Genomic DNA, 15412 nt, shown 5'->3' with positions numbered 1-15412 from the left:
GCTGCATTTCCCAGGTTGATGCTATTTATTCATTCCCTAGGAACTAGGGACAGTGGCTACACTGTTCTGATCAGATTTCATAGCTGCAAGCTGTGCATCTTGCTAATGTTCTGATGTAATGTAGTGGTTGTCGTTGCTGATGTGAGTTGATCCATTCCTTTTATCATGTTTGCAGTTTTCAACAGCAGCAAACTAACTGGAGCTAGAGATCCTGCTGTTTATATGATTAATTTTAGATGGTCTAATTCCTTCCAACCATCTTAGATTTTAAAATTATCTTCGTGACATATTTGCATAGAACAGTACAGCACAGAACAGGCCCTTCTGCCCACAATGTTGTGCTGACATAGCTATTCCCTCCTACCTACAGAATGCTGATATCCCTCTATTTTCCTCACATTTATGTGCCCATCCAAGCCCCTCTTAAAAGCCCCCAATGAATTTGCCTCCACCACCCTATCAGGCAACACATTCCAGGCATCCACCACTCTCTCAGTAAACAAAAATGTACCCCTCACATCTGTTCTGAACCTATCCTCCTCACCTTAAATGCATGCCCTCTGGTATTGGATCACTCAATAATGGGAAAAAGATATTGCTTGTCCACCCTATCTATGCCCCTCATAATTTTATACACTTCCAACAGATCACCCTTCAGCCTCTGCCACTCCAGAGATCCAAGATCTCTGTGCTTCTGAAATTCTGACCTAATACATATTGCCGATGTTAATTGCTCCTCCGTTGGTAAATGTACCTTTTGGATGCTTGGGTTGTTGAGTTTCCTCTCTAGACCTTCCCTTTTTTTTTAATCTCCTCTCTTTGAACAAACATTTGGTTATCTATCTGTCATAGTATTTTTTTCTACTTGGTACTTAGTCTGTTGTGATTTCTGCTGAATACCTTGTGGAGTTTCTAGATTGGTCATTGGTAAAGTAGGGTTATTTGTTCTTGTGATTCAAGAATTCTACATGATTGTTGACAAGCAATTGTTTCATTTATTGGAACAATTATTTCCAATGAAGTTGTCATTAATATGTGTTAATCTATTTTGTCCAGTTACACCTTTTTTGATTCATCTTTTTTGGGATCTGTACGTCAACTAGCAAACCCTGCTTTTATTGCCATTTGAGAACTGCCGCATTGCTTCTAATGATGAAGCACCCAGGGTGCTGTGGATAGGGAGTTCCAGGAATTGAATCCAGTGGTAAAGAAAGGACCAGCAAATATATTTAAAAGACAGGGTGATGTACAGTTTGGAGGGATGGTGTTCCCATACACTACCTGCTGCTCTTGTCCTTCTTGGTAATAGAGGTTGTGGGTTTGGGAGGTGCTATCGGAGTTGCCCAGGTGAGAACTGAGGGGCATTTTGTTGATGTTTGCTGGAGCTGGAGGAAATGAATATTTAGGATGGTCAGCGGGGGACTCAACCAAGTGGGTTGCTTTGATCTGGATGGTGACAGGTTTCTTGAAGATTTTTGGAGCTGCACATACCAGGCAAGTGGAGCATGTTCCATCATGTCCCTACCTTGTGCCTTGAAAATGGGAGGAGAAGCTTTGAGGTATCAGGAGGTGAGTTGCTTCCCACACAGTACGGAGCTTTTGACATTTCCTTTATTTTTCTATGCTGACTCCTCATAATGGGACATTATGGAGGGAATGTTACTTTGTATCTAATCCTTTCGGTCCCTGCCTTGGGAGTGTTTGATGGAACAGTGTAGAGTATGCTTGATATCTTTTTTTTATCCTTGCTGAAGAATTGCAAATGGAATTGAACATTGGGCAATCATTACTGAACATTCGGCAATCATTACTGAACATTCCTACTTCTGAGCTTATGATTAAGGTAGGTCATTGATGAAACAACTAAAGATGGTTGGATACGTAGTACACTGCCCTGAGGAACACCTGCATTGATATCCTGAAGATGGGATGAATGACCTCCAAAAGCCACAGCCATCTTCATTTGTACAGAATATGACTACAACCATTGGAGTGTTTCTTCCTTAGTGCCCATTAATTTCTGTTTTACCAGGACTCCTTACTGCCTCATTTGGTCAAATCCTGTTGTGATATCAAGAACAATGGCTCTCACTGCACCTTTGGAACTTAGTTCCTTGGTCCATGCTTGGGCCAAGGCCATGAGGAGGTCTGCATCTGAGTGATTCTGGCAAAACCCAAACGTAGGATCAGTGACCAGGTTATTGATGAATCAGTCCAGCTTGAAAGTACTGTTAATGACAACTTCCATCACTTTGCTGCTGTTTGAGAGTAGACTGATTGTGCAGTAATTAGCTGGATTGGATTTGGCCTGCTTTTTGTGACTGAGACATACCTGGGTGATTTTCCATATTGTTGGTTAGGTGCTGTAGTTGTAACTGTACTGGAGCAGGTTGGCCAGTGTTACAGCTGATTCTGGATCACGGGCTCTTTTGCATTACAGTTGGGATGTTGTCTGTCCTATCACCTTTGCTGTTTCTGGTGTTCTCAGCTGTTTCTTGTTATCCTATGGAGTGAATGGAATTGGCTGAAGACTGGCTTCTGTGACCGTCCCAGGGGATCTCAGGAGGAAATAGAGATGGATCATCGATTCCGCACCTATTTTAACGTGATTAGGAATTCTTCATTCTTTAGCATTCATATACTGGAACAGATCACTCTTGAGGATGGGACTACAAGAATAGTCTACGATTCATGACTGGATGTAGAACTGCAAAGCTTCAGTGTGATCTGTTGACTGTGAGATTGATTAGCTATGCCTGTTTTTGATATTTAGTATGCATTTGATCCCGTAATGCAGCTTCACAGGTTGACGTTTCATCAATTTTAGGCATGTCTTTCTGCACTCTTCCTTGAGCCAGAATTGACCCTCTGGCTTGAAAGTAATGGTTGAGTAAGGATTGTGCCAAGCCTTGAGGTTACAGATTGTGGCAGTGACATTGCTGCCACTGACGATGATCCATATTGCCACGTGTTCAGTCTTGACTTATTTTAATCGTCACTTTACTCTGTAGGATTGTAAATAAGCAGTTGAAATGCTAAAATTATTGCCTTCAGAAGGAATAATCTGCATTGATCTTGCACAACCACAAGTAATAATCAGATTATTTAAAGTCAAAATAATACTCATTTCATGAGTAGAGATATTGGGGGTAGGGATGAAGGTCCATTTACTGTTGAGTTCTGTATCTAGCTTAATTAATTTCAAAATTTAAAAAAAAATAGGATAAAGCAGAGTGTTGCATCAGCAGGTTCCTGTTTTGTCTTGACCTTCAGTTTATATGTAAATTGCTGCTGTATGAGATTGAACTGATAGCAGAACAGTTGTCTATTGTACAACTGTACCATCCCTTCTGCAGCAGCCCCCTTTCCCCAGCCCCCTTTCCCCAGCCCCCATTGCCTTCAGTGGAGATGAAAATTGAGAATGATGTATAACTTGTAGCTTGATCACTTGTTGCCTCACTGCTGCCAAGTTAAATTTCCCCTGGTCTGATCAAAAAGTTTATATTTAATCCTGAAAATACAAAATGCAAAAGTTCTGGACAGCTAAAAGTTTGTTTGAAATTAACAGTAAATAGGAATAGAAAAAGTTGGCAAGAATGAGGTACAAGGTTGTGTTTTATGCTGTGCTGATTAATTAATTGAGTGATCCGGCAAGGGGGGTGGGGGGAGAAAGCAAATAAATCTACACAATTTAACTGGAGACCAGCAGGATGGATGGAGATGGATTTGCCAGCTGCTGCGGGGGCTGCAGGCATCTTCTGCCGGCGGGTAGGAACAGGATGTGAGTCCTCGAGCTGCAACAGTTGGAGGCAGAGCTGGGAGCACTGAGCAGCCTCGCATACTCTTCACTGAGTCAGTGAGGCCGGCTGGCAGCCACTCTTCCTACGCCTGCTCACTCTCCCATCGCGGCTGTTTGTCATTCTCTCCCACATAGTTTTTGTTCATTTCCAACTTACGAAGAGTTTGGGTTACAAACCATTCTCAGGAATGGGACCCTGTCATAACCTGGGGACTGCCTATAGGTTCTATGTCTCTATCAGTGTGTTTTCTACAGCTAACTACTTGTATTAGTGCAGATTAGTTAACTACTGTTCTGTGAGTATAGCCTGGGTGCAGAAAGATCAAGAGCCGCAAACAAAGTAAATACTATATCTTGATGAATTTCATACACATTTTAATGCCTTGTACCGGAGTTATTTGCATTTGGGACCACCCTATTCCATTAGTATTTCCTCTTGCTATTTCCTAAAATGCCCTTTTACTGTCTTATTGCCAAAAATATTTGAGGATTTTTGTTTTTAATTCAAGATGCACAAAATTTGACTTTCAGAAGGAATAAATATTAAAATATTTTGTGTGGAAAACTATTCTTTAAAAAATATTATTTGGCAGTAAAGCAACGAAGGATTAAGAAGCTCCTCTGGGTGCTGTTTTTAATGACGTTGTTAATCAGATTAACCAGTTTTAAATTAGATTGACAGATGAATACTATTTGTGCATTTTAATACATGTTATTTGAATTAATTCAGGATTTGGAGCATGTGAAGATTTGATTTGTTCTCAGAATAGTGATGTTGTTTGGTTAAATACTGTTCTTAATTGGTCTATTTTAGTTGAATATTATTTGCTGTTCACTGTGCTATCTTGACTTTTTACGCAATAAAAAGACTTGGTAGCATTAATGAAGTGTGAGTGCATCATCATTGAAGTACAATCATGTTATGCCTGAGGAGGCACTAGGTCTCCTACACGTACAGACTGATTTTTTTTTTCCCGCTCTCAAATCAAGCATTGCTCACTCTCAATTTTGGGGAGCAGACTTTGTCATGTTGCTTATAGTTTTACTTGCAATTGCTTAGTCTTTCCTTTTCAAGCTATTATATGCAGCACTAGTTCAGCTCTGACTCACTGAAGAATATGAATAATAACCATAACTTTAAAATATTGCTCAATCTATGCTGCTCCCTCAGGTTTGAGTTATGATATTTATTTCAGATATTATAATAATTTAAAATGTGGCCACATTAAAAAGCCACTGGACAGAAGTATTTGTTCACAACTGCTTCTTAAAGAATCAACATACCCACATTGCTCAAGGATGTTTATAGTTTGTTTAGGCATATAAAGGGTATTGAATAATGCATATTCAGAGTTTGGGAAATAGGTATGTAATGAGAATTGTTATAAGAGAAATAATTAAATCAAAAACATCCCTAACTGCCCTTGAATTGAGTGCCTTGCTAGATCTTTTTGGGAAGCATTTAGGAAAACCACATTTGCCAGGTCAGACTAAGTAAGGATGGCAAATTTTGTTTCACTGAAGGGCACTTATTTCATAGTCGTCATTATTGTTGAAAGGTTTTTAACTCCATATTTACTTAATTGAATTTAAATACCACAGCTGTCATAGACATGTACAGTGGGGAAATGGGACCTCTGGCCCACCACATCCATGCCCACAAGATTCAAACTCTCATCTCTGGATTAATAATGACTCCTAATTAACCAATATGTTATCTCTAGTTAATGTTTTGAGATTGTGCAGTTATTTTTGATGCATTATGGTTAAATATTGGAAAAATTCTACACCTTATTTACCTCTCAAGATCTAAGTAGGAATATTTTGGAGGGATCGCCAGCATCTATACACATGAACACAAGCATCTATTACAGAGGATGAATTGATAAATGCTTGGTGTTATCTTTCAATTTCTTGACAAAAGTATTGTATTTTATATTTGAAAGACTGCCTTGTAGTCAGGTACTTTTTGAATATAGTGGCTTCAAAAATATAGGAAAATGTGGCAGTTAGGCACTGCAAACGTCATTGCAATAAATCACCAATTTAATCATTTTGGTTAAGGAAGCTGTGGGGGGGGGGAAACAGTTCCTTGATTCAAAGAGCACCTTCAAATCCAAAAGATGTGCTGAGTCTATTGACTGGGCTTGAACTTGCAGCCTTTTGACTTAAAGCTGCCACTGAATCAAGACTGACCCGGATAGCAATTATTATTCATGTCTGAGATTTGTTTGTGAATATCAGTCTGGGGTTGTGATAACTGGGCAATTGGGTATAGCTGTGTCATTCACTCACAGCTGCACTCACAGCAGAGGTGATTGGGGTTGATGAATAGTGTTTGCACCTTTTGCCCCAGGGACTCCAGTCAGCTAACTTCGCAGAGACTATACAGTCAGACCTCGGACCTCTGGCAAGTATGGCTTAGCTGGCCAATAGAACAGATTAATAAGCCACATGGGAAGCTCACTTAAATTACTGAAGTCAAAATATTTGAATAATTCATTTATGGAATGAGGGCTATGCTGGCAAGAATAGCTGGCAATAAATTGTCCCTCCTAATTGCTCCTAAGGTGGTTGAGAGCTTCTTGAACCACTGCAGTGTTTCTGATGAAAGTACTTCCACAATGCTGTTGAGTAGGGAGCTCTAGGATTTAGACTCTGTAATTAAGAACGAACACAAATATTCCCAAGGTAGGATGATATAATAATAGTGCCTTGTGTAGTTTTTAAAGCATAGTAATTTGAATTTTATTTTCTTCTTTAGGGCTTATTCCCTCGTGGACTCAAGTCAAGTCTCCACCTTCCTCATCTCTATTCTACTCATTGTCTATGGAAGTTTCAGGTATGTGTCTTATTGACTTTAAGGATATATTTAGGAATAGTGTATGACTTGTGGCTAATGCAGAGATGCTGTTAAGGCATTGGTGTTTGCATTCTAGGGAGATAGGATTTATGCAAACAACAAAAGGACCATTTGCACACCCATGTTGAGGTGATTGGGAGAAGATTTTAATTCCAGGATAGCTACACATCGTGACATTTGATGGGGAGTGCAGTGGTACAGCAGGTAGTGGTGGGGTCTCACAGCTCCAGTGACCCAGGTCAATCCTGACCATCTGTGTGGAGTTTACATGTTCTCCCTGTAGCAGCATGGACTTCCCCTGGATGCTCTCATTTCCTTCCTTGGCCCAAAGATATGTTGGCCTGTTAAATTGCTTCAAGTGTTGTTGGGTGGCAAAATAAATAGGAGCACAGTTGATGGGCAGCTTGGGGACAGAGGTGCAATGGATTACAAAGAAATGAGTGGTGGGAATGGGACAAGTGGGGAAAGTACTGAGATCTGGCATAGACTTGGTGGGCTGAATGGCCACTTTCAATGCTGTAAGGATGTTCGGGGGAAAAACTAGAGAGTAGTACAGCCAGGGCCACACTTGTGTTCTTTATGGTACACAAACAGTTCCAAAAGAGATTCATTGAGGGTTTCTAGAGGATGGAGCAGATTGCAGGAAAAATGTGCTTGGAAATGAGCAGTGGAATATTCTTTGTATGTTGATGAGTTTAAGAATAAAACTTCTTGGTATGCTTTGCTGTAAGTCCTAAAAGTTATTTATTTTCTTCCCTAGCTCCTCTCAACTACTTTGTTTCCATTTGTTTGTAATTAATTTCATAAACCTCAAAGTAGAAACAAGAATATAAAAGGCTGTTCTTTTTGTTTTGACTGTTCTTCAACTTCCTCTTCACTGTAATCCTCACTGATCATGTAATCCTCACTGATCATCAAAAATTTGTATGCATTCATAGTCTGTTTTCTGTAGTGACTTTTCCAGTTTGCATACATTCTATCAGTGCATTCCCAAGTACAAAATGGCAAATGAGTGGTTTAGATATCCTTTGTTTAAAACAAAAAATAACAAGTGATCAATAGAATATTTAAAATGAGAAATTATGTGGGCAATTACTTTTTAAACAATTATAAAAAGTAGGCCAATTTCAAAGTGAGCCAAAGTGAGAATAGTTGTCCTAATAGGATTTGAAGCCCAACTCTGAGACAACCAAATTATCTCTGCTTTTCTCTAAATGTAACATTAAAGTAAAATTTGTCTGGAGTTTGCTCTCCTTGCAGGAATTGTGTTATGCCGAATTCACACATTAGAAACACACAACTGACAATTGGTGAAAGATAGACTTAATTCAAACTCTTAATTTCAAAGATTCATACGATCACTCATACGTTGCACAGCGTTCTATGCCTCAAGACATGAGGTAATCGGTCTTAGCCAGACTTGCATCTTCCCTTTTGTTCTCCAGTTCCGAGACTCAGAACGTCTCCTTGCACGTGTTGGTCCCAGGGTCTTTCTGCGATTTCAGGTTCTTGTGCTCTTTGAGTTTGGTAAAAGGTCAAATCTGATTTCCAAGACCCATTTCATTCCTCTTCTATACTAGATGGTAGCACATCGGTAGTCCAGTCCAAGTGTCACTCATTTTATCCATCTTCACCCTGTTGCAGCTGGACTAATTACTGTCATAATACCACCTCCATTTTCCATTTCACCAGTTTGTAGCATCCTAGTTATTTGTACTTTGCTGACCAGATAGAGGAAAGCATAGAATTGATTTGTACAAGGGCCTCATTCCCCACATGGTCTCATGACCAGGCCTCATTCACTGTCTTACCCCAGAGCTCTTGATATCTCTTATTACCATAGTAACAACCAGCTGTTTTGCCTATTGTTGAGGACCCAGATACCATTGGAGATTTCTTAAAGTGGACCTATTGTTTCCTAGCTCACTGCAACCAGTTGGCCACTGTTTTGTTGCTTCAAATTTATTAGACTGCTCAGACCCTGGTCGTAGTAAAATAAGTTAACTTCCCAATTTATGGCTGCTGCTTAATGAAGCTCATAGAATGTTACATAGGAGCATTGACCCTTAGCTCATGTTGATTTGGTTCATTCTGTGATTGAGCAGTCTGAGATTTAGTCTATTACGTGATTTCAAACTGCTTGCTTGAATTTGCTTGACATTCTCGGAGAACTTCACAGACTTCTAACTATCCTTGTATGTGGCAACCTCCAAATGTCTTTTAAGGCCACATGCACTGTCCATTCTTCTATTCTCTGACTACCACAGATGCATTTAGGAAGAAGTGATTTTTTTCAGAATTGATTCAACATGACATGGCTAGTATAACTGTACATGTGGATAAAGGTAGACCTGATGGGAAGTAAATTGTTATGCAAGACAAGTTTTTCACTGTGCCTCAGTACAAGTGACAATAATAAACCAATACCAGTAAATCAAAACTTTTTGATGTATGCTCAAAATCAACCATGACTTCATTTTATATAAAAACAGAAAATGCTGGAAACATTCAGCAGGTCAGGTACTGATGAAAGGTCATGAATCTGAAACATTAGATCTGTTTTGCTCTCAGTAGATGTTGCCTGACCTGCTAAGTATTTCCAGCATCTTTAGCTTTTATTTTCACTCCAGCATCTGCAGATGTATTTGCTTTTCATTTTATATAGCAGTTTTTGCGTAGCCAAATATCTCAAGGTGCTTTATCAAACAATGGTGAGCTGTTAAGGCCAAAGACCAAAAGTCTGGTCAGAGAGTTATCAAGGATAATCTGAAAGGCTTGGGGAGGTGAAAGCAGGGAGGAAGGCAGAAAGAATAGTGGAGAAGCAGAGAGGTTTAAAGAGAAAATTCCAGAATCTGGGGCCTAGGCATTTGACAGCACACCTACCAGCAGTTGGAGTAATTAAATGAGGGGATTATCAAGAGGTCAGAATTAGGAAAGAACCTGTGTCTCAAATCATTATAGAAATGGAGAGTGGTGAGAACATGAAAGGATTCTGTGACCTAACTCTCTAAACTAACCTTTGTCCTTAATTATTTAATATCTTTGGATAAAAAAATCTTTAGATTTAAAACTGACAATTGACTGCATATCATTTGTTTGTGGAAGAGTTCAAAACTTTGAGTACATCTTGTACAGTATGTAAAGAATTTCCCCAAGTTCATTTCAGAAAGAGCTGAATCTAACCTTCAGAATGTATTAATATTTACTTGTTGCCTGATGGTCTCAGACTCCCCAACAGAAGCAGTACTCAATAGACATGCAATAAAGGTGTTGATGGGATAGTGGAAAGCTGATTCGATGGATTCAAACGAGGCATTCCAATGGATGGGCTCAAAATTGGGAGGCTACAAACGTTCAAGGTCTTTGAAGTGGAAAGAGGATAAATGAGTGACAGACTGGGCAGGCAGAAGGATTAGGGTTTTTGAGGAGATCGGTGACGATGGCAAATCTGAAGGACACGGTGAGTACCTAAGGGAAAAGAGTCATTAGCACTTCCAGCTAAAATGGTGGCCAAGAAGTTAAGTTAAACGTTTAATGGGGATAGGTTTGAAAACAGGAAATGTCTCATTGAGTTCTAAGTGAGCATAGAAAGGGGTGTAGGGTAGTTTCTGTTGTATATTTATGTTCTCTTGAGAAAAATTCAAGTTTAGGATTTAGACTAGAAGGAGATGCCAGTGGTTTGGGAAGCTCAAAGAAGAAAAGGAAGTGTCAAAGGCAGCTCTCAGGATGGTCTCAAGATTAATGATAAGTCCAAGAGCTCCATGTAATTGTTCTTGAAGCTTAAGGAAAGCGGGGTGGGGGGGGAAGCAGGTGGAAATGGGGACTTTGGTGGAAGTTTTTTTTCCTCTACCATAAAGTAATGAGAATTTTTTTTTGTTTTCCCTATGATCCTAAAACATTTAGCAGTTTTGGCAGATAAGAGAACTTTGTGGGCTGTGCTGATGGAGAATGTGTAAACTATTTGCCATATCTGTTAGACGTGGGAGTGAAGGTGAGATTTGAAGCAGGAGAAGTGACCATACTAGAATGTAGGCCAAGATTTGGGGGGTGGGGTAGACAATTGTGGGTTGAGAGCAAATCATGGAGGTGTTCAGAGATGGGTATTATCAATGTGACGGGAGTAGTAAGACCACCAGTCAATGGCCACAAATATGGTTTAGGGAATTTATTTGGCAGGGATATTACAATGTAGAATCGACAAATTTATGTTTCTGAATTAAACACTGATAAATGTGGAGTTACTATGATCTTTACTAGGGTCTCTTCAAATGAATGCTAATAATTATCTGTCTGATATTGCACCGAGTGACTAATGCTGTCCACTTAACTCATTCTTTTTCTCTAAACATCACCTGTATTCCATCAGAGTTGTAGCTATCCTGAAGTGGTGGCCCAATTGAAATGCTGAAATAATTGGAATTGCCAAAGATATTGGGCTAAATGGAACAGTATTTGGCTTGTGGTCCCTGCCCCACCCACATTGACTCAGGTGGAATGTGGAGGGCAAATGTGCTGACTCTTCAACCCCAGGAGTTGTGAAGTGAGACGCAGCAGCAAGTAGGCCTCAGTCAAAGTTGGAGGCTGTTTTTTTTAAAACGTTTTTATTGTTCAGAGACATTTTTAAAAACATTCACATTCCTATAAATTAAAAATATTAATTTTTAAAACTAGAAAGTATGATTAGGCACATCAAGCACAAATAATGATGAAAAACACAAAAAAAAAACAATAATCTTTTCCATCTTGATCAAGTTGGGAATCCTGTTGAAATGAATAAGGATTCTGATCCTACTCCAGGCCTGAATCCCAGAAAATGAGAGCTTTGCCTTTGGATTCTGTACATGGAGTCTCGTGACAAAGTGGAACATAAAGCCGAAAAAGAGATTTTTATTTTAATTCCTCAATGTATTAATCTTTGAGTTGGAAGCAGTGTAGGAGATCTGTATGGTACTGGTGCCAGCTTACGGAGGAATCACTGACTCTGGACAGGCGAATCAGAAATTGACAACCAGTGGCTCAATAGCCATTGCATGTAAAAGAGTTAAATTAATTATTAGACAAACTCTATAATTATCAATACATTGATAATTTAGTCAATTATAGTTTAGCAGGGGTAGATGATGGCCTGACTATTTTGAGAAAGTGTAGCAAGTTATACAATGTATTATGCTTTGACTTTGAGAAGACATTTGTTGCAGTTCCACACAAAAAAACGGTAAGCAAAGTTTTAGGTGTTTGGATAAAAACTTGGCTATAACTAAGAAATTGTCTGAAGGTTAGAAAACTGTTTAAGGATGTGTTTTGGAGCATTGAATACATTCCGTTGTGAGCCTGCCCACACATTCGTTAATGACTTCCAGTTTTTTTCTTTATCTGGAGGCACTTCAGTTTTTTCCATATTTGAGATTAAATTTTCAATAGTAGATTGACTCAGTGTTGATATACATGCTCACAAGATGTTCCGTTGCTGTTTACTAAGATGAGACTTCTAAGTTATGACATAACCCCAACTGGGCAGAGTCATACAGCATGGAAACAGGCTCTTCGGCCCAACTAGTCCATGTTGATCAAGATTGCCATCTAAGCTAGTCCCATTTGCCCATGTTTGGCCCATATCTAGCTAAATCTTTCCTATCCATGTACCTGTCCAAGTGCCTTTTAAATGATGTAAGATGCACACCTCAACCACTTCCTCTGGCAACTCATTCCATATATTGACCACCCTCTGGGTGGGGAAAAAGTTGCCCCTCAGGTTCCTATTAAATCTCTCCCGTCTTGCTCTCAACCTATGTCCTCTGGATTCTCTAACCCTGGGGGGGGAAAGAAACTGTGTGCTTTCACCCTATTTATGCCCCTTATGATTTTATACACCTCCTAAAAGATCACCCCTCATTCTCCCATGCTCCAATGAATAAAGTTCAACCTCTTTCCATAACTCAGTCCCTCAAGTCCCTCTATAATTGCTGATAACCTTCTTCACTGTCGACTACACCACCTATATCAGTGTCATCTGCAGACTTGCAAAACATGCCTTGTACATTCTCATCCAAATCATCGATACAGATAACAAATAGCAATGGCCCTAGCACCGAGCTTTGGGGAATACCGCTAGTCTCAGGCCTGCAGTCCGAAAATCACCCTTCCACCATCACCCTCTGCTTCCTACCATCAAGCCAAGCCGAGGTTTTCAATTACAATTTAACTAACGTTGTGATGCAAGACAAGTAACAATCTCCACCCAACTTAATGTGCAGTTAATGCCTGTTGCACAAAACTCTTGAAACCTAGATCTTTGAGCATGTTCTATAAACCTGATGATTTATAACCCTTTAAATCCATGATAGGGCAGATATAATGGAAAAGCAGTGGAGTGGGGTGGGGAAGGGGTGATTGTAATCGGTGATAGGTGGACAGAGGTGATGAGTGATCTTGCCCAGGAAGTAGAATCTATATTCATGAAGATTTTCTAAAATTTATTCTTGGGAGGTGGGCATCATTTACAAGTCCAGCATCTATTGCCCTTTGCTAATTGCTGTTGAGGAGGAAACTCTGCAGTCTTTGTGGTGAATGAACCTCCACAAAGTTGTTAAGCAGAGAGTTCTGGGATCTTAGAGACACAAGAGACCTGCAGATGCTGGAATCTGGAGCCAAAAACAAACTGCTGGAAGAAGTCAGAGGGTTGGGCAGCATCTGTGGGGGGGGGGGGGGGGGGGGAGGTGTGGGAAGGAATTGTTGTTGCTTCATGTCAAGTCCCTGCATCAGGATAAGAGTGGAGAGGGAAGGTAGCCAGTATGTAGAGCGGAGAGGGAGGCTGTGAGAAGGGATGGGCAAATGGAGTCGGGTAGGGTGGGAGGAGGTGGAGTTGGGAGACAGGCAGGTGGAGATAAGTGGAAGCAGAGAAAAGGGCAGATGGAGCCAAGTGAGGGAAGGGTGAAGGTGGAGACAGCTGCTGGAGGGTGATAAGCAGGAACACAAAGGCTACCAGTGCTGGAATCTCATAAATAAGGAAGGTGATATAGGAACCATTAGAGGAGAGCTGAAAGGCAGATGGAACCAGATGGGAGAGGGGATCTGGCGGGTGAAATGTGTGGGTACTGGGTGGGTGGATCAGGAGGGAGAGGGGATGAAAATGGACAGTGGAGGGAGGCTGTGGGAAAGGGAGCAAAAATGGGAGGATTGGAAGGTAGATACTCATTGCATCATTTGCAAGCAGGAAAATACATTTTCTGCCTAATGTTTAAACCAGTAGTAAAATCCAAAGGTCCTTTACACTTCATGTGGATTATTGGATTGGTTTACAATTTGTAAATTTTGTGGTTTAAGACAAATGATAACATGTGACCGACTAAGGTTTGACTTGCATATGTGTTAACCCAGTTACTCTCACTCTCTCCTCCTCATTCACCCACACTCTCAATCCCACAACAATCTACTGAACTAGTTGTCATACTTGGCCTGAAGATGTTCACTTTGTTTTCACCCCAGTGTGGAATACCATGCAAGATGAACAAGGATGAAAACAATACTTTTTAAAGAAAAATGTGGTTTGTCATTTTTTTGCATCATCTACATTGTAATGGTGTTTCCCATCTCACCAACATCCCTTGCATTAAAATATGCTACTATAAATATGTAGTACCATGCAGGATTTCTTCACATCTTATAAAACCTTAGGCCTTGGGCAGCTAAAGATTTCGGCAGTAAACAACTGATGTAAGGAGTAAAAGACTTGTGTGAAATGCAAAGTCTCCAGTCTTGCAGTAGAAAAGAGTATCAACACTTTATCCAACGTTCTGTATTGTTGTTTCTTTTATAGGCTTCCCAGCAATCTATAGTGCTGAAGTTAGATTTACAATCTTGAAAATATGCTACACTGCTCTCTTCAGGGCAAGAATAAAAAGTAAAATGTGCTCCCTAAATTTCATTGTAAAAATACAGTGCCCAATGCTGAACTCTGTTTCTATTTCGAGAACAAATCTGCGGGTGAAAACAATTATTAAAGAAGAAATTTATGCAGTATCTTTCACATTCTTGCATTTTGCCACGGTTAGTAAATAAGCAACCTGACAACCAATTGCAAAAGAGCAGAATCCTGCAGACAGCAATGAGATAATGGCCATTTAATTTCTTTGGGTAATATTGGCTACGGGATAATTGTTGGAAGCAGGCCAGGATGCTTGCCTTTCGTGTGAATGATGTCAGAACTTCAGTGATGGCTACTTGTAAGACCTTCATTTAACATTTCATTTTAAATGCAGTCATTGTAACAGGTATGCAGCACTCATTCAGCACTGCATTGAAATGTCACAGTGACGTATCAATCTGGGTCAACAGAAAATAGATTGCTGTTCTTGTATTTATTTTGATTTTTAAACAAAAATGTTTGCAAGTCCGATTGCAATCAGTCAAGCCTTGTTTCACTTTCAGTCATTAAAATCTATTTTTTTGCTACATGACTGAAAAACTTGAAGTTTGTCTGGGCAGCTTGTTTCTGATGTTGCAAGTAGTTGTGTCAGCTGGTAACTAAGTAGCTAACTGAGTGTTTGAGCACACCATGAATTGCTGTTGCTTTATATGTACATATCTGGAAAGTATGATCATTGTATCCATTTAGTGGCTCATTCCTAGGAATATCTTTTGAACTTCCAATTTTGTAAAAATATGCATAGCTTTTGAGCATTCTTCACTTGTTTTCTAAATGTTATCCAGCTTTACTGAAATGTGTACTGATTCTGCTGAGTTGGTAGTGT

At 39.8% G+C, this 15412-nt stretch overlaps 1 protein-coding gene across 1 annotated transcript in view; it reads left to right on the top strand.

The window, feature by feature from the left end:
* Positions 1 to 15412, top strand: part of sppl3 (signal peptide peptidase 3) — a 145637-nt gene that overhangs the window by 44974 nt on the left and 85251 nt on the right. Inside the window, exon 2 of the mRNA XM_052032571.1 lies at positions 6564 to 6641. Coding sequence (XP_051888531.1) covers positions 6564 to 6641 — 78 coding nt within the window. The remainder of the gene's footprint in view (positions 1 to 6563; positions 6642 to 15412) is intronic.

Source organism: Pristis pectinata, chromosome 17 (genome assembly GCF_009764475.1).
Source record: "Pristis pectinata isolate sPriPec2 chromosome 17, sPriPec2.1.pri, whole genome shotgun sequence".
In the NCBI taxonomy this organism is placed as follows: Eukaryota; Metazoa; Chordata; class Chondrichthyes; order Rhinopristiformes; family Pristidae; genus Pristis; species Pristis pectinata.
This window is presented reverse-complemented; position numbering and strand designations above follow the sequence as displayed.